Raw genomic sequence first — 19,091 nt, forward strand, 5'->3', positions numbered from 1 at the left:
ACTGCAGGGGAGGGGGGTCCGACGGGCACCTCAGCTCCCGGCGAAGGGGGAGCGCCCCCGGCAGAGGGCTGTTCGGTGTCCGCGGGCCCCCAGCGCAGGGCCGGCGGCGGGGAGCGGGCGGTGCCGGGGAAGCCCGGCCCCCTTCTCTGGCGCTATTCCCTCCGTCCTCTCTGGCGAAGCGCGATGGTCCGTGCTGGGCGGGGCGCGAGGGCGGCCCTCCCCTCTTCCTCTCGCGTTGGTTCCGCTCGGAGAGCTCGCTGCCGTCGCTCGCCGCTGCTGCTCGCGCCCGTCTCTGCTCCGGGCCGCTCGGGCGTTTTCTCTCTGCCTTAAAATCGGTGAGGCGGCGCGCCCGGGCGAGGGGGCGGCTGCCCCGCGCTGCCAGGGGGAGGCGGTGGGCGGCGCGGCCGGATGGGGCCGGCTGCCGCTAGGCGAGGCCGGGCCGGGCCAGGCCGTGACGGCCGCTCCGCACTCGAGCGGGGGCGGATCGGGCTCGCTTTCCATCTTCCCCCCGCACAGGCGCTGGAGCGCGGCGGTAACGAAGCCGCCACCTCCGCGCTGTGGGGCGGAGGTGAGGGGCGCCGCCGCAGCGGGCTCCGCGCAGGTCCCGCCAACGCCCTGCCGCCGCCTCCGCCTGGGGAGGCCCGGTGCGTGCCGGGTAGCTGGGGCGGGGGCCGGGGCCCGGCGCCTCCCCGCTGGCGGCCTTGTGCCGCGGGGAAAATGGAGGCCGGGGAAGGGAAGGGGAGAAGGAGCGGCGGCGCCGCCGCAGCGGAGCGCAGGGCGGGCGGGGGGCCGCCGCCGAGCCCCCGGGGGCTGGCAGTGCGGGCAGGCGCCGTCGTCAGGGCCCTGAGGCGTGTTTCTGCTTTCTCGCAGGGTGTCTTTTATGAATAATCAAAAGCCGCAGAAGCCGACGCTATCAGGCCAGCGTTTTAAAACCAGGAAAAGAGGTAAGGCGATGCTGTCGGTGAGCTCTGTGCACGGCCTTTTGTAGACAGCCCCAAGCCAAAAGTCGGTTTCTGTCTCCAAACAAAGTAATGCCTTTCTGCTCTTCTCGTAAATCTTTTAAATGAGACCACGCTCGACACAAAGTCTCGAGGCTGATTCTGGGTGCTAGAATGTTCTCTGGACTAATAAAAGGTATTTGGCAGTAAGAATTGTAGCTGAGCTTACTGTGATAACCTTGGCTTAACAGACGGTCATTCTGGAGGTGTACTGAGTGTGTTCAGCCTGAACGCAGAAGTATCTAGTACCTCTGAGTTAAAGGGGAACTCCAGCACAAACTTTTTGTAATTTCAGCGTTAGCCACTGGATTAAAGTTACATTGTCTTCTTTGATGCTATAAGAATACATGATTTAAATTAAAAATACATTAAAAAAGACCAAACAACCCGCTATCGCCCCGTCAAACAAAAAACATCCCAGAGCATGGGATGTGTAAGTGCATATCTCTGTATTTGCACGATTACCTTCCATAAGAAGAGTTGGTGACTGAAGAGGTGTGCTGAGTAATTTAGTATTTTGATGGTGCTTCCTTAAACTCAAGGGGGAAGTGGGGATATCTCTTAGAGTTTCTGTTCATTACTGTTTTATTAATAAACTAGCAGTGTTCAGCTCAAACTGACAACACTTGAGGATATATATTGAAATAGTAAGTAAGTTGTACAGAAGTACGGGTTGACTTACAGAACCTCTTTTAACGTTAAAGTAAAAGTGCCTTGAGAAACCGTCAAAGTGAGAGAGTTGGGTTTAGTCTGTCCGACAGATTAGATGCTAGCATTCTGGAGTTTTGTCTCTTTTTAAGCATTTAATTATAGTTTGGCTTCCAGGCAACTCTGCGGTAACAATAAGCTTCATGGATCTGTCCTGGAAAATAACCAATGTGGTATTTCCAGACTTCCACTTAACTGTTACCAATGTGTTGATTCTTGCACTGAATGTAAGGACACTAGTATGCTCTTACAGAAAGGGTTGCTAAGAGGTGCTAACAGAAAGGGCTCAGCTGTTATAGACGACACGCAAGCAAGATTTGCAGCTGAGTCCTGCTTCTTTGGAAGCTTTTACTCTCATGGTTTGCATAATCTAAGGACAAATTGAGATGAGTGAAGCTGAAGACCTCTTCCATTAAAGGCTTTCTGTTGGTTACATGGGTGGATTTGTTGCATATTAACTATGTCCAACCTATAGTGAAAACAAGGCTATGATCAACTGATGTGTCTCAAGTGTGAAGAAGCACGTGTTCTGCTTTAACAACAAAAGATGCTGAATAGATCTGCAATTATAGTCCATCATTTCATGTTTATTTAAGACTAAGAAGTTAGCTCAGATGTCTACATTTCCCCCAGGTGCTTGAGGAAAAGCAATTGCTTCAGGCTTATTTAGCTTCATCTCGTGTTAAGAGAAGGGCATGGTCTTCATAGCCAAAAAGCAAGTACTGTCAGTTGGCTCTAACATGGTAATGGTATGCAGCCTTTCAGGCAGAATACTTTGTCTGAAATGGTGAGAGTCCCTGAGCGCTGAAATGGAACATCAGTAATGGAGTGAAATGTACAAAATTGCAGGGGTATCTATTAGGAATAGCCTTCCAGCATGTAGCTCAGCCTTTCTTTTTGGAGGGAGAGAGTGATCTAACATGTCAGCAGGGGCATAAGGATCAAACTGAGAAGTCAGATAAGCTTTATTAGAGCCAACTAGTCATCATCACAAATTTAACTGTTTTTCTTACTGGAAGTACTGTAAGAATTCGATTAGAGGTAACTAAGGAATGTTTTAGCTTTTGATAGCCTTTCCCCCAGCTTTGACTGAACAGGGGAGTGAAAGCAGTAAAATTTCTTACTGCTGTATTGGCCATTGAAATTAATTTTAGGCTGCCCTGTTAAGTCACCATTTGTGCTGGTTTATACCACTTGCCTTGGAAGACTGGAATGATCTCCGTTGTGTTTAACTTCATGCTTGCCAGTGCAAGTTTTGTTTTGGGTTGTTTTTTCTCCAGTAGGATTAAAATGACAAACTTGGAAAAGCAAACAGCTGTGTGTGGCAACTTCATTTCAATGCTTTTTCTTTACAGATGAAAAAGAGAGGTTTGACCCTACTCAGTTCCAGGACTGTATTATTCAAGGTTTAACCGAAACTGGCACTGACTTGGAGGCAGTAGCAAAGTTTCTTGATGCTTCTGGTGCAAAACTTGACTATCGCCGCTATGCAGAAACGCTTTTTGACATCCTGGTGGCTGGTGGAATGCTGGGTAAGTCCCTTTGGTGGGGCTGCTGTCAGCCTTTGTTCACTTGACTCTACAAAAGCTCGTTTTTTTTTCAGTGTAAAAACTGCTAAAGAGCCCATTGAGTGTGTAGAACAGGGTTTAAGTTATCTGTGGTAAACTGACTATCTTAGTGACTAACTGAGCAGTCAGGTTGCTGTAGAAATACTCTCTATACCCTACTGCACTTCTGTTTGAGTCGGTTTGCGTTCTTCAAAGCATGGACTCTACAAACTTGACTTAAAGGAAAATATATTGGATTTTATTTATTTTTTTTTTACCAGGAGTGGATCTTGACTCTGTAGTCAGGTTCCCTTCTGCTGATATGAGATGGATGAATGCTTGTTTCAAGTGTGTGGTCTGTGGTCACAAGGCCAATGGAGTTGCTGTGAAATGTTCTGACACAATCCTGTGCTTTGTGCACCCTGCCCTGTTATTTTTGGAAAGCAATATTGTTTACAGGAGAGTCTGATGTGCTTAGTCTTGGAAATGCTATTAGGAATGGTTTGTTGTTGACAATAGTGAGGTCATGGGCTCTAGCAGATTTCAGGGAGTGAGAAATGAGAGGGTGGTCAAGTCAGCAGAAAACGCAGGGAACTGAGGAAGTACAACGTGATGACAAAAGATCTTGTAAACTCATGTGCATGCTGTGTGTAAAGAGCTAAGAGCAGAACAGGTGCTCACTGACTAAGAAGTAGATGAAGATAAATCAGGTTGAAAAATAAGTTTTTTTTTTTTTAAATACTTCTAGATTTAGACTTTACATTTCCTACTTGACTAGATACTGTTTAGTGAGGAGTTCAGATGGCAGGGACCCATTTAAAATACAGGTTGTGAAGAGGACCCATTATGTTGTCTGTCTAGACCGGAAAAGGGTTTTCTTGGATTTTAGCTTTTTTTTTTTTATGCAATTGTGAGGGGGAGGACTTAAATGAGAAATTTGGCAGTTGCAGAATATTTTCTGTAATGTAACAGAAACAGAATTCAAATGACCTAAATGCATAGGGGAGGAGAGGAAGTACCTGATTCTGGGCTACAGTCAGACTGTGGATGGGAGTTTTGCAGTGGAGTGGCTGGTTTGCGAGGATGCATCTGTTGCACGTTCAGGTAGTCTTCACGCTGATAACTGTAGGAATGTTGGGTGATTTGCTCAAACAAATCCTGAAAAGCAAGGCTTTCAACATGGTTTAACTTCGTTAAGTGTGCCTGCTTATCTGAGGCTGTGTGTTAGAACAGTGTTAATGTGGACTGAAGTTACTGTGATGGTTCTTTTGGCAAGAGGCTGTCTTGCTGATGTTACAAGAGTTGGTAGCATGACTAAGTAAACTTGTCTGCCACATGGAGCATTGCTACTTGAAATTGTTAATGTACAAATTGTTATAGTCTGTGGGTTTATGTTCAAGAGTCTTAACCAGTGCATACTGTGTTAGGAAGTGTTCCTTCTAGGAATGAGACTGAGGGGAAAAGGGAAAAATGGGTTGCTGCGTTAGTGGTAATGTAGTGGTCCTTTACTCAACTGCCTCTCTGTAATGAGTAGCAAAGTAGACTAGCTTTGATCTTTAGTCAGGCAAGGCCAAAGTAGAAACTGACATCCTGTTGCTTTAGCACCTTTTAATGTTCTTAACACTAATGCTTGTCTCCATCTTTAAGTCATGTTTCTGACTAACACATAACATATGTGGGATGGCATAGAAATTGGTGATGAGGTATTTTGGCACCAGAGTTGGTGACTAGAATTCACCCTAGTTAGTGAAGCAGCCTGGCTACCAGTCAAACGCCTGTATTGACCTGAAGAGGAACAGTGAAGAAGCATCTTCTAATTAGCAGCTGAAAAGCTGAAGTGCTTTTCAAGACTCAAGTTTCAAGCACGCTTCTGCAACACTGAGTTTTGAACATGCATCTCTGTGTTTCATCTGTTGCGACTTACTCTGTTACTTAAAAGACACTTACAAAGCAGCACGACTGCGGCAAACACTCAAAAGACACTTGCTAGGATTAAGCAGCTTAGTGGCTTCGTTTGAGGGAAGAGGAGCTCATATGGTCATGTTAACTTACCCATACGTAAACAAGATGTGTTGCCAATCCAGTAGAGGGTCATATCTAAGCTACTGATTTTAAAGTTCCACTATGCAGTGGAGCAGATGGAAATGTAGGGGTTTCCTTCAGTGATCCAGTGATTCAGTTCAATGTGAAAGTACAACGTGTTGCACGTTATTGGTATTGGAATTCTTGCTGTGGAGACTGCTCAGTAGTCTCACGGGGGAGTAACACCACTAATGCTGAAACCCTTCTTTAGCCCCAGGTGGTACCCTGGCAGATGACATGACACGCACAAACGTCTGTGTATTTGCAGCACAAGAAGACCTAGAAACCATGCAAGCATTTGCTCAGGTTAGTTCTGAAATGAGTACAATTTAACTTGAAACTGTTTAGTGGTCAAAAATTAAATGTTTTGTGTGGTTGAAAGTTTAGGTAAGAAGCTTCCTGGAAGAGGCAGGGTTACACTGTTGTAAGCTAAAAGTGCCGTGAAGAGTTCAGACCAACTTTACTGAACTTGATTTTTAAAATTCTAATTAAATGATCGTTCAGAGCAAAAAATAATAAACTCTGTATCTTTTTAGGTTTTTAACAAGCTGATCAGGCGTTACAAGTACCTGGAGAAAGGCTTTGAAGATGAAGTCAAAAAGGTATGAAGTAGGTCCTTATCAGCAGACAAATAAACCTTCAAATTCTGGTAGCTGATCACTCTATGCAGAAGAGTTATATCATAGCATGGATTATTAAAATAGAACAGTCGAGTTGTTAATAGAAGAACAGCCAGCTTGTATGACTGGTGGAGAAGACTACCAATGAAGTAATGCTTCCACTAGTTGAACAGCTTGATTGGAACAAAAGCATCTAACGTGGAGGCAGTAGCCAAACTTTAGTGAGAGATACTAGTTTTATGGCAACACTTCTTACTTCCTCTTGCAGTTGCTGCTGTTCCTGAAGGGGTTCTCGGAGTCTGAGCGGAACAAGCTGGCCATGCTGACGGGTATTCTGCTAGCCAATGGGACACTTAATGCATCAATTCTCAACAGTCTTTATAATGAGAACTTGGTTAAAGAAGGTAAGCGTTGCCCAACTCCTCCCTTTAGGGAAGGATGGTGGAGTACAGAACCGTGAGAAGTAGGTGGAAATTGTGATGACAGTACACCCTTGTAGCTCACTAGTTCATCTGGTGATAGATTTACTACAGGATTAGCAAAGGTAAACATGCTGCCTCGCAACCTAGAAGGTCTTGCTAAGACTGCAGAAAACTAGTCTTTTCAGAAAGGTGGTGTGTAGGACTGCTCTGCGTGACACGGGGGGCTGCTGTCGCTAGTGTTGTGCAGCAAGGCAGTGCTGTATTTTGGAGAGGGACGTTTCAGGATGCAGAAGGTGGGTCGTGTCTTTAGGTTCCTTCCTAAACTGCAGCGAGGAGAGTAAGTTTAGTACAGGGAAGCCTTCATGATGCTGAGTGGTGAGAAAAGTCCAGCATACCAGAGGCGGAGGTACTGCAGACTGAACGAGGGCTGCCTCTGAGCGCTGCTGCTGCTGCTTTGAGTAGGGGTCTGGCAAACTCAGTGCCCTGTACTGCCAGGCCCTATGACTCCCTTTGATTTGAGTTTCAATAATGATACTACTATTCCTGTTGCACAGGTGTTTCTGCAGCTTTTGCAGTCAAGCTGTTCAAATCATGGATAAATGAGAAAGATATTAATGCAGTGGCTGTCAGTCTTCGTAAAGTAAACATGGATAACAGGCTGATGGTGAGTAGCACTGAAATTACTGATTTACTACTCCAGCTAGTTTAGTAAATACTATTTACCAGTGAAGTACTGAACACACATTTCTTTTGTGAAAGAGTTGTTGTAAACTTTGTTTTCAGGAACTCTTCCCAGCCAACAAACAAAGTGTTGAACACTTCTCCAAGTACTTCACTGAAGCAGGACTGAAAGAACTTTCTGAGTATGTTCGGAACCAGCAAACCATAGGAGCTCGGAAAGAGCTGCAGAAAGAACTTCAGGAGCAGATGTCACGGGGAGATCCGTTCAAGGACGTAAGTATTTGTCTGTAGACCAGATGTAGGTGGGTGGGGTTTTTTCTTTCTTTTTTCTGTAGGAACTTAGTTCAAATTGTCTGAAATACAGTAGCATCTGATACTAATCTGAATATATATACCTAATTAAATACTGAACTTAAACACTTAGCTCTCACTAAGAATTAAAATTGGGACCAGGGTGTTCTGGTATTAGCTTTGTAGTCTCTCCTTAATATCCTGAATCCTGCTGTATGATCAAGGGTGGTGTTTGTGGTTCTGAAGGCTTCTAGGTTGCCTTTAGAACAAAAGTTTTAATTCAGCTTAGTGTCATATGTGGCCTATGCGCTGACTCTTTTTTTCTGACTGGCAGATAATCTTGTACGTGAAGGAGGAGATGAAGAAAAACAACATCTCGGAACAGACTGTGGTAGCCATAATCTGGTCAAGTGTAATGAGCACGGTGGAATGGAACAAAAAGGAGGAGCTGGTAGCAGAGCAAGCCATTAAGCACTTGAAGGTATTGTAACTGAAGTGTAGGCTTTTGCACCTGTTGAATAGGGCTTGGGCTTCCCTCTGTCTCCAGCTCCCTCTTAAATGAGTTAAAACCTACAAACGCCCTAATGCAGAGACAGCATCAGACAGGGAATTCTTCCCCTTGTAACTGTGGTATTACAAGGCAAAAGCAGTATGACTTCTGTGGAAGCGCTTTGGGGTGGGGGCTGCAAAGTTCTAAGCCAGTGGCTCATGGAAACTGCGTGAAACCAGTCTAGTCAGGTGATAAATGTGCCCTGTGCCAATTTGTCACTCCCGTTACAGCAATACAGCCCTCTACTTGCTGCCTTTACGACCCAAGGTCAGTCAGAGCTGACTCTTCTGTTGAAGATTCAGGAGTATTGTTATGACAACATTCACTTCATGAAGGCCTTCCAGAAAATAGTGGTGCTCTTCTATAAAGGTGACTTCTGTGGGGTTGTCAGGGGTTTGGGGTTTTTCGATTGGGGTTTGTTTTTTGTTTGTTTTTTTTTTTTAAGAGTGTGTGTTTGCAGAATGCTTCAGTCCTGGTAAGAATTTTAGGGACGATCAGTGCTACAGCATTACTTCCTGAGCTGAAGAATTTTCTACCTTCTTTTTGCAAAGACAGAGCAGTAAAATGCAAAGGTGGATGTGGCTGTCCTTGGCCCATGGGGGAGTACTCCTCTAGACAAGGATGCCGCCTGTCTACTAGATTTAAGAGTTGTGGTCGATAAAAGCTAAATTTAGATGTTAAGGCTCTTTGGCCCTTTTAATTTAGGAAAAGATACGTGATAGTGTATTCTTCTTAGTTCTCTGTCTGAATGCTAACTGTGAACAGCCAGAGATTGAGACCACCAAGATGTGCTGGGGTGATGTAGGCTCTCTGTTAAATGCCTGTTAAAAAGTGTTACTGAAAAACACGCTGTGCACCTGCAGAAACACCACAGGAAACTTATTATATTGTACTTGCAAAATTTAAAAAACAAAACCAAACAATTAAAACACTTCCCTGTGGTGTACTTTGGGCTTTGAAGAATTTGCATCTGTTCTTAGCAGTTGACTGAAGCTTTCTTAGACTGTGTCATCTCAAATAGCTATGAAACACTCAAGACTGTTAGTGGGAGTGAAAGCCTATCTGAAATGCGTGGTTCTCAGAATTTTAAAATAGGAGGTGCAGGTATGTCCAGCCATATCCAGGGAAGCAGTATATATTGTGATGCTTTGAGGGGGGGAGCAAAGGCTGCCAAGTCAGGGGTTCTCAGTAGCTGGTATTCAGTGGTTTGCTGTGTTAATACTGCTCTTGCACACCTTACAGCTGAAGTTCTGAGTGAAGAACCCATCCTGAAGTGGTATAAGGACGCGCATCTTGCAAAAGGAAAGAGCGTTTTTCTGGAGCAAATGAAGAAGTTTGTTGAATGGCTCAAGAACGCTGAAGAAGGTAACCAGTAGCTTAGCTCAAAAGTTGAGCTTGTTCGTTTTGGGAGCCTTAGTGCAATAGTGGTTTGTTTTGGGGGTGGGGAGGGGGTGTTAATTGCCCCTCTGAGACTAGGCGTACCCGCCAGTACTGGCTAGAAAAGCTTGCCAGTGAAATCCATGTGGATCCAATAGCAGCTGTTACACGGGCTGCAGGGCAGCGGCTGAACTCAGAACTCAGGGGCTGCGGGGAGGCTGACCTGCTGGCAGCCTGCTGACCAGGTCTCTCTGTTCCAGAGTCGGAATCTGAAGCCGAAGAGGGTGACTGACCTGTGAAACTCTGTCCTCAGTAAAGCAAACAGGAGCTGTAGATAAGTGTCATGTCTCATGTGTCCTTCTGATTCTTACATCCTACCTCCCTGTATCAAGCATGATATAAGGGCTCTCATGGCAATTTATTTTAACTGTTTTCTATAGTTACTGAAATACTGGGTTTAGTTTTTAAAATCATGTTTTAAGTAGCTTACAGGAGCTGTTATAGATTTGACTCTAACCTGCATTTGTCCTTTCAGTTATATTCTACCTCCTGTATTTTCTACTGTAATAATGTAATTTAAGGCCTTCCTTCCACAATGAAATCCATTTTACCCCTTGGGTTTTCGATCTCTATTTGAGTAGACATGATATGGTGAATGAGATTTATGGCGGTTCTGTTTGCAAATTAAACTGTAAAAAAGCCTCCGAAGTGAAGAGGCCGTGGCTTGTGTGGTAACTTGGTGTGACATGTCAATCCGTACCACTTGCCCCAGATAACTGCGTTTGTAGGCGGTTGTCCATCTCCCCAAGGACTCTGTCATCTCTTTACTGTACTTCCAGCATAAGGCAGTCCTCTATTCCTGCTGCTGGGTGAGGTGGCTGCCCTGCTCCTGGGAGCTCAGCGTCCTACTGGAGAAACTGTTCTGCTGAACAGTGAACTGTGGTGGGGTATGAAGAGCAGTGTCTCCAAGTCTGCTGCCACCTCCAAGGCTGGTGGCCTGAGTTCCTGAGGGGCAGCGCAGCCTCAGGCTGCCGTGCAGCTGGGCATCAGTTCTGGGGGAGTCTTGCCATAGAAGAGACAATGGTTCCACATAAAGCTGCCCAACAGCTTTCTAGAGCCCTGGTCTGGGAGAGCTGGGGCGGATTGGCAGCTTGCTTGTGGTGCTCTGTGAAAGCACAACTGCTGGAAGGCAAGGCGTACGAAACTCCACCCTGCCTCCTGAAGTTTGAGAGATTACTTTATGCTGGTAGTTCACATGTTAAACCAAACAGCTTATCTGCTCCCCAAAACTTTGAATTCTTAATGGAAAATTCTCAGGACAGCTCATAATTGAAGAAAGATCTAGTAGAAGAGTGAAGTCTATACTGGTGTAAGCTAATCATGAGCATTAACTGAAATGCTGGTAACCAGAGTACACCTACTAAAATTAAAAAAAGAAAAAATAGGTGATCACAATGCAATCTGTTCACTACTAGAGTGATATCCCTTCCTTTGTAACTTTTTTTTAAACCAATAAAGGCCATCCTTACACTTAATCTCAAGGGCTGTCTCTCTTCTCTTACCCAGAAAAGAAGCATCAGTCACACTAAAAGGTAAAACTCAGTCCTAGGTCTTTTGCTATTCCAAGGATAGTTGAGTAAAAGATAATTAAAATGCTACTTTATGCTGTTAAAAGCTCTATTTGTAGAGTAGAGGGTGCTCTCTTCTGCATGTTGTAAGTTCAACTGTCCTGAGATAAATTTTTATTTACCCAGAAAACACAACCAGGCTCATCAGTAGCTTTTTCTTCAAAGTTTTATGCCAGCAGCTAGATTTTAAACATCAGTATCCAAAAAGTCATAATACAAAATAGGGCATTTACAAAGTAACTGTACACAATAAATATTTAATATCTTTTGTATTTCTTTGGTGAACTGACATCTGTGTCAGCTTGCTCAGCTCCAGGAGACCGTGCCCTTTTTTCCCGTTTCAATGGGAAGAAGAAAGGATGTTTCAATGCTTCTTCAAGAGTAATGCGCTTGGCTGGATCATACTCCAGCATCTTTTCGATGAGGTCAAAGAGGCTCTCATGGTCAGAATCGTGGCAGGTCATGAATTCCTTCATGAAGGAAACAACAAAACATGTTTTTGCAGCCTTGTAATGTCACTTGGAGCTCCTCCCCCCAGAAGCTTTTTTCCCCTTCTGTTGTCTCACCTTCAGTGGCTTACAGCGCCTTGAGACGTATCTGCCAGCAGAACAGTGTTTGTCCCAGTTCAGCCGGTTGTGATGGAAATAGTTCCGTTTCCTTAAACAAACAGATCAGAGTTTGTTATTCAAAGATTCTGGCTTGTCCCTTCACTAGAACTGTATCAGCATGTTTTCTCACAGCTTGAGAACTGATCTGGGAATATTGCACAAGAGTGGCCAGCTTGTTACATAGAGCAAAAGGATGAATCTGAGTTTATTACGTTTTTAAATTTGTTGTTAAACCAATCTAAAAATACTTAAACTATAGCAGTACAGAAAAATGCAATTACCTGGTTTTCTTTATCATGTGACTTGGCAAAGGCCCTAGTATTTGCTCCATCATTGCCAGGTGTTCTTTGCTGTCATGGGTCTGCAGGGAAATCAAGACAGGTATTTTTGTTCACTGTTAGAGGAAGTTACCAAGAACCACACACTTTTTCTACTCAACCGTGCAACCAATAATCAATTTCAGAGTAAGGAAAAAAAAAGAGAGGTTGTAGTCAGCTGTTTCCTGAATGAAGTTACTATCTACTGGAGGTTTTTTCCCTTGACCCTGCCCTATTTTTTTTTTCTTTGTTTATGAATTTCAAGTTTCAGCAATATGGTCAAGACAACAGAAGTTATTTGAGTAGTACTTGCTGGTGGTGACAGATGAAGCTACATCTATTATTAGCGTGGCTGGTAAATTACAAATGTTAACAGGGTGATCCTTCATCTCGAGCTGCTGCCAAAGCAACTGAAAGCGACTTGTAGAAATCTGCTGAGAAAGTTGCTTGGTGCCTACATCTGTTCTTTTCAACTCGGCATCGCAGAGAACAGTTTAATTTCTTGCACAGACCACTCTCTGTAGTCCCCATCTCTCTGAAGCATATTTTCAGCAAGTTGGGGAGCATTACACATGCTGGATATAATTTTGAGATTCCTAGTTACCAACCGGAAATAGTGCGAATCCAAGGTAATACTCTATGAGAATACATCCAATGCTCCAAACATCACATGGTTGTGACCATCCCAGTGCTGTGAAAAGATTCAGAAGGTTCGTGTTTACATCAGACTGCAAACAGCTCCACAGCTCAAGCAAGACACACAACGCTTCTGTAGCACTTTCAATAGCAGCCTATCAGATGTCTACTGACCTAGGATAACTTCAGGAGCTCTGTAATGTCTTGTAGACACCAAAGTGCTATGATACTCATCATCATATGTTGCACTCCCAAAGTCCACAACTTTGATATCTGGATTTTTCAGCGTGCGTTCCTCGCATTTCTGAAATGAAACACAATGGGATGCAAGTGCCCAGATAAACCCAGGCACTAGCTGAAGGGGAGCTGGGGAAGAGGGCAGCAACTTACCAGTTTGGGGTTATACTCTTCTACATAGTCAGATGTCACAAATAAAATATTCTCTGGCTTCAGATCTGTGTGTGTCAACTTGTTCAAATGCAAAACTGCAAGATAATAAATGTAATTAGTAAATTCTGTGAATAAAGCTGAACAAAGAACGCAAAAAAGCAGCATACTCACAGTTGACAGACGTGCAGATCTGATATGCCATCTGCCTAATGTGGTCCAGCCTAAATGGCAGAAAGCCATTCTCTTTAATGAAGTCATAGGTGCTGAGCCCCAGGAGCTCAAAAACAATGCAGACATGTCCATAGTACTCAAACCACTCCAACATCTGGACACAGCGACTGCAAAAGCAGGACAATAAATTAATTGCAATGGGAAGTCGTACATGCTCAGGTACATATGTCACAGGTTACAGGAAGTGAAGTCACAGGAATCTCAAAGCCAAAATAAAGTACAGTCGGTTTTGTGTGCTTACTATGTACTGCTGGGATCCGATGCATTTAAATGTTCCAGTACTTCTATTTCTGCATGAGCTGCTTCCGAGTACCTAGCAACGTTTTTTACTATTTTCACAGCTACATGTCTGTCTTCCCTGAAAAGAGAGGTTTTTAGCAGTGATTAGAACAGTGAGTAATGTTAACCAACTATTTGGTAATTATCACCACATACGTTGTTTATACCAATGGGAACCTTATCAGAAAAGGTCTTTAAGTACATACTGACTTAACCAAGGTTCATCTACGCACCAAGGCAATTAAAATTTCATCTTTAAATGTTGAAAACATGAACTCGACACCTTATATATTGGTATTAATCTTAAAGGCTAAAAGCTCTGTTTACTTCCCCTTTGTGTTTACGTATGCTGGGCTAGTACTGGAGAAACTTCCACACCTCAGAGCCTAACACAACCGTCAGTCCGGAATGACAAGCCACCTTTGCTCCCTTAGGCAGTAAGAAATGTAAGGAACGGAGGTGTTCAGTGCCTTCTGCAGCGACTACAATCGAGCTTCACCCGATTTTGCACATGGCAAAACCGTCACCAAACACAAACTGCACTCTTGGTCTGTAATGTACTCACTGTGGAACCCAAGCAGCATTGCGGCATTGCAGATGATGCTTTAAGCTACATGATGTCACAGACCTTGCTCATGTATGATGAGCTGGGGTGGCAGAGGCCCCAGGACTGCTCCGGGGGGGGGGTGTGGTGTGCGTGCAGCTTCACTGCACATTCTCTAGGCCACCCTCCCCCATAAGCCCTTGACCCCCCAGCAGGCAGGGGTTGCGCCTGCAGAAGACACGCCATTGCCTCACCCACCCGTCCTGCACAACCCCAACATCTAGGTGCTGGTTTTCAGCGTGCTCTACTGACATGTAAATTTGTATGTTTGGGAACAGAGCAGCACATGAGGAAGTGAAGATAACACCTGATACAGTCAGAAAGCACTTCATGGACCACACTGTGATAGTAAGAAAAATTTCAATAGAGACTTACGCTTTGTGATCGATGCATTCCACTACTTTTCCAAAAGCACCTTCACCCAAAATACCAACAATCTCATCTATAAAGAAAAGAACTCTCAGTCACAGAAGTTGCAAAGTTACTCAGCTATTGAAAAAAAAACAACAAACAAAACTACAACAAACAAAAAGACTTAAGTACTATCACTGAATTACTCTAGACTGTGCCTCTTTAAAGTGTAAATATCTAGTTTGAGAGATGTTATCGTACAAACAACTCTCATCAAGGCACGTTTACAGGGATCTCATTCTAATATTCATTAACTTCATTTACTATTTTTGGGGGGAAAAAAAAGGGAAAAAGAAAACAGAAAAGTATTTAAATTCTATAGAAAAAGAATAACAATCCCCACCCCCAAACCAAAAAAGTCAAGACAGAAAGAAAAGACTGGCAAAGCCCCCTCACATCTTATGCTAAAAGAACTTAATCTATCTGAAAAGTTAATAAATTTTGAAAAATATTCTATACATCTTGCACTTAGTACGTCTCCACTCTGACAGATCAGGTGACCCTCCTCATCATCCTCTACACTCCTGGATCTTTTCCTTCGATGACTCTTCTGGAACGGCACCAAGATCGTCCAGCCAATCAATAAACCCGAGTGAATTCAGGCCAGAACACGAAATTCATTCAGCAGGGAGATATTCAGGCATTCAGATACACGCCAGGCCACAAACAGGTTGGCAGGAGCAATTTCAAATTCAGTCCCCGGAAATTCACAGGGCACATAGTTTATGTTACAGGAGAAAAACATGGCAAGGAATAAATTTTCAGATGAGATACTCAAAGTGGCAAGGCAACAAAAAATTACAACACAATTGTTTATCTATCTTTTACAAGACTGGTTCACTGAGTTTTACTGTAGGATTTCAGTGCCCGTATTTTTTTTTTAAAAAAAGATTTTTATATATATATAAAATATATAAATATATATAATATATAAATATATTTATGTATTAAGAGAATTATTAAAATAGCCTTGTGGCAAAATTAAAATACCAATCTTAAGTATTATCAAGATTAAATCACTGGTCTGAGTATTTGATTATTTTTTTTTAAATCATAAATAGCATATACATTTACTTTAGGCTGTCTCAGCTGAAGATCTTAAATTATAAATCCTATCTTCAGCTTTTTTTAAGAGCTAAATGTATAACAAAGATCAGAAAAACTGCCCTGCTAATGGGCAGACATCATACATACTGATTTTACACATTTTTTCAGTGACACTTAAAACATATCTTACTAAATAAATTTTAAAAAAGTAAAAATCTGACATTATCTCCTTGCTACTTTAGTGATACTTAGTCAAAAGCAAGTTTAGGAGCTTGTGCTTGGATTTTTGAGTAGGGCTGAAATAAACACTTGTCTTACTAAAAATTTGGAATGCATTAAAGTGACGCCTGTATTACAAGTACTCCAACTGATGGTCATTATTCATTAATCTGCTCAAATATATCCAATGAACAAATAGCAATATTATGTTCTGTGGTATCACAAGCATACCTACAAACTGTACATTTTCACTGAAGGAAATAAAATCCTAGCAAAAATAATCATCTACTAAAACTAGCTAAAGGAATAAACTAATAGTATCGGCAGAATTCCCCAAACCCCCACACTCAATTACTACTGCCCAGATCGGAATCTATCTTCTTAAACTACAAAAAGAAAATCTCAAATTAAAATTGGTGACACCACCTGTGAATTACGATGATGACTGGCAGTGTGACGTGTCTTGCATTTCCTCTTATAACCACTCGTCCCACTATGACCTGATGATTTGCTACTGCCATGCCCAGTATCACGTCCTTGATTGTACTCGTTTCTATATTCTTCAACATAGCATCGCTCTTGACGGCCTCTTTCATTTACAGATTTGGTTTCTGAACAGGTACTGCAAACAAAGGATGAAATAAACTTAATTACAGTAATTCTCGTACCCCTATCAAGACAACTTTTTGTTTTAAGCTGTTTAAGATATCTCTCTTGAAATACCTCCAACTCAAAAATGAATACATTATCAGATGACCTGATAAGAATAATAAAACCTTAAACATATGCTTGCTGGTACCAGTAGTCACCAATTTACTTACCTGTCACGAGGTTCAGAAAAATCATATTTGCAGCGCTTGTTCTCCTGTGCACCGCTTAATGATCTCCTGTTTCTCTTATTAGCACTGTCACATCCTGGGCAATCCAGACATTCTTTTTTATCCTGGTCAGGATAATTACTTTGCCTGGAAGGCCGCATCTGTAACAAAGATATTTTGCTCTTTAAATTACATCCATAGACAATTCATTTTCAAAGCCATTAACTATCGAATTAACACTATAATGAAGACTGTATTTTTCCTCAACTACCCAATTTTCTTTTCTTCTCTGCTCTTTCTTACATATTATTTTTTAATGCGAGAGTTTTTTCAAATTAACCATTTTTGACAGGGGAACAGAAACCAATAACCTACTTCTTACAAAAGATTTTAAAAAGAAGTCTCATGGCTCAGACACTAAGCACGCACTGTGCATGTTATTTTGATTTGATAGATGGATCACTCAGTGGGTAAGGAATTGGCTGGATGGTCGCACTCAAAGAGCTGTGGTCAACGGCTCCATGTCCAAGTGGAGGCCAGTGACAAGGGGTGTTCTTCAGGGGTCAGTACTGAGGCTGGTGCTGTCTAACATCTTTGTTGGTGACATGGACAGTGGCATTGAGCGCACCCTCAGCAAGTTTGCAGATAACACCAAGCTGTGTGGTGTGGTGGACACGCTGGAGGGAAGGGATGCCATCCAGAGGGACCTGGACAGGCTGGAGAGGTGGGCCTGTGAGAACCTCATGAAGTTCAACAAGGCCAAGTGCATGGTCCTGCACATGGATCGGGGCAATCCCAAGCACAAGAACAGGCTGGGCGGAGAATGGACTGAGAGCAGCCCTGAGGAAAAAGACTTGGGGGTACTGGTCAATGAGAAGCTCAACATGAGCCGGCAATGTGCGCTGGTAGCCCAGAAAGCCAACCGTGCCCTGGGCTGCATTCAAAGAAGCACAGCCAGCAGGTCGAGGGAGGTGATTCTGCCCCTCTGCTCTGCTCTCGTGAGACCCCACCCAGAATACTGTGTTCAGCTCTGGAGTCCCCAACACAAGAAGGACATGGAGCTGCTGGAGCAAGTCCAGAGGAGAAGCCACAAAGATGATTTGAGGGCTGAAGCACCTCTGCTATGAAGACAGGCTGAGAGAGTTGGGGCTGTTCAGCCTACAGAACAGAAGGCTCGGGGGAGATCTTAGAGCAGTCTTCCAGTACCTAAAGGGGGCCTACAGGAAAGCTGGAGAGGGACTTTTTACAAGGGCGTGTAGTGATAGGACAAGGGGCAATGGCTTTAAACTGAAAGAGGGAAGATTTCAGTTAGATCTAAGGAAGAAATTTTTTACATTGAGGGTGATGAGGCACTGGAACAGGTTGCCCAGAGAAGTTGTGGATGCCCCATCCCTGGAAGTGTTCAAGGCCAGGCTGGATGAGGCTTTGAGCAACCTGATCTAGGGGAAGGTGTCCCTGCCAATGGTGGGAGTATTGGGACTAGATGATCTCTGAGATCCCTTTGAACCCAAACCATTACAATTCTATGATTTCTGCAAAGCTGCTCAGGCACCCGATGGTGCCTACACGAACCAAATGTAAGGCTTCTGTGTACTTAACAAAGGGCGCACAAACATTGCCCAGCGCGCTTTTGAGGACTCCAAGGAATCCTTCGTAAACTTGTACCATGCTTCTTTCTATCGATTACCAGAGAATTCCTAACGCTAAATCGGAACAGCAATAAAACTTCGGTTATCTCCTAGCTATTTATCCGAGGAGGAAAAGACAAACCTCTCACTACACGTTTCACTTCCCAACCGCGAGTGGGTTCCAGCTGACAGGCTGCGCCTCGGGCCGACCGCCCGCGCTCCGCACAAGGGCGCTGCTACAGAGCGGGACGCGTGCCGCTCCCCTTCCCCGGCGGGGGACGGGGGAGACACCACCACATCCCTGCTCCGGCGACAGGCTCCGTTCCCGACTCCGAGGAGCGGCACGGGAAAGGGCTCCGGCCGCCCTCGCTGAAGCCATTTTCTCTCCGCGCGCAACAAGGCGCGGGCAGAGAACATGGCGGCCGCACGGAGGCGGGGACACAGCAGCGCCCCGGCCGCCCGGCCCGCGCGCTGCGGCGGGGACGAGCCGAGCCACCGGCCGCCCCCCCTCCGCGGCAGGAGACACCCTCCTCCCCGCTCCCCGCCCTTCCCTCCGCCCCGCCTTCTCCCGGCGGCGGCCCGGCCCCGCGCCGAGCGCCTCACGCCGCCCTGCGGGCTCTGCCCCCGCCGCCCGGCGGCACCGGGCCGCCACGAGCGCGCGGCACCCCTCCCGTCGCGCCCACCTCCGCCGCTCGGGAACGCCGCCGCCTTCCCCGGGAGCCACCGCTCTGTCCTGCGGCCGCCGCTGCCTCCCGCCCCGGCCGGGCTCAGCGCCGCAACCTGCGAGCCTCGATCTGCAGCCCGCTACAAAATGGCGTTGCCGGGATCTCTCTGGAGCGCGGCGGCACGTCAGAGGCGCACCCGCGGCGTCACAATGCGGCCGGGGCGGGGCCGGCCCGCCGCACCCCTCCCCCGCGCGGGACCTTCCCGGGAACGGGCCGCTGGCGTGCCGGTCTGCCTTCCCGGGGGCGCTTAGGGGTACCACCACCCCGGGCACCG

The 19,091-nt window shown here is 45.0% G+C and overlaps 2 protein-coding genes across 3 annotated transcripts; one reads left to right on the forward strand and one right to left on the reverse strand.

Annotated features, from left to right (window-relative positions):
* The first annotated feature begins 261 nt into the window (after positions 1–261).
* On the forward strand, positions 262–9,918 carry BZW1 (basic leucine zipper and W2 domains 1). 2 transcript variants are annotated; one of them, XM_086615241.1, is made up of 12 exons: positions 262–335; positions 871–944; positions 3,062–3,238; positions 5,547–5,641; positions 5,872–5,937; positions 6,224–6,359; positions 6,932–7,041; positions 7,161–7,331; positions 7,684–7,830; positions 8,130–8,268; positions 9,142–9,264; positions 9,537–9,918. In XM_086615241.1, exons 2-12 carry the CDS (start codon positions 881–883, stop codon positions 9,566–9,568), a joined length of 1,260 nt encoding a protein of 419 aa, XP_086471367.1. In that variant the 5' UTR covers positions 262–335; positions 871–880; the 3' UTR covers positions 9,569–9,918. The 2 variants fall into 2 exon arrangements, with proteins under 2 accessions (XP_086471367.1, XP_086471368.1); XM_086615242.1 differs by lacking the exons at positions 262–335; positions 871–944 and having other exon boundaries at positions 3,131–3,238; positions 5,547–5,552.
* A 1,122-nt stretch (positions 9,919–11,040) lies between these two features.
* Positions 11,041–18,841, reverse strand: CLK1 (CDC like kinase 1). Its single transcript, XM_086615437.1, has 13 exons — positions 18,776–18,841; positions 16,468–16,625; positions 16,073–16,268; positions 14,840–14,930; positions 14,345–14,411; positions 13,328–13,444; positions 13,027–13,193; positions 12,856–12,950; positions 12,640–12,769; positions 12,438–12,520; positions 11,794–11,873; positions 11,471–11,561; positions 11,041–11,374 (listed from the first exon to the last, which is right to left on the reverse strand). The coding sequence occupies exons 2-13, from the start codon at positions 16,623–16,625 to the stop codon at positions 11,162–11,164; spliced, it is 1,488 nt and encodes a 495-aa protein (XP_086471563.1). The 5' UTR covers positions 18,776–18,841; the 3' UTR covers positions 11,041–11,161.
* Positions 18,842–19,091: the final 250 nt, after the last annotated feature.

This window comes from Tauraco erythrolophus, chromosome 8 (genome assembly GCF_009769465.1).
Source record: "Tauraco erythrolophus isolate bTauEry1 chromosome 8, bTauEry1.pri, whole genome shotgun sequence".
NCBI classification, from domain to species: domain Eukaryota; kingdom Metazoa; phylum Chordata; class Aves; order Musophagiformes; family Musophagidae; genus Tauraco; species Tauraco erythrolophus.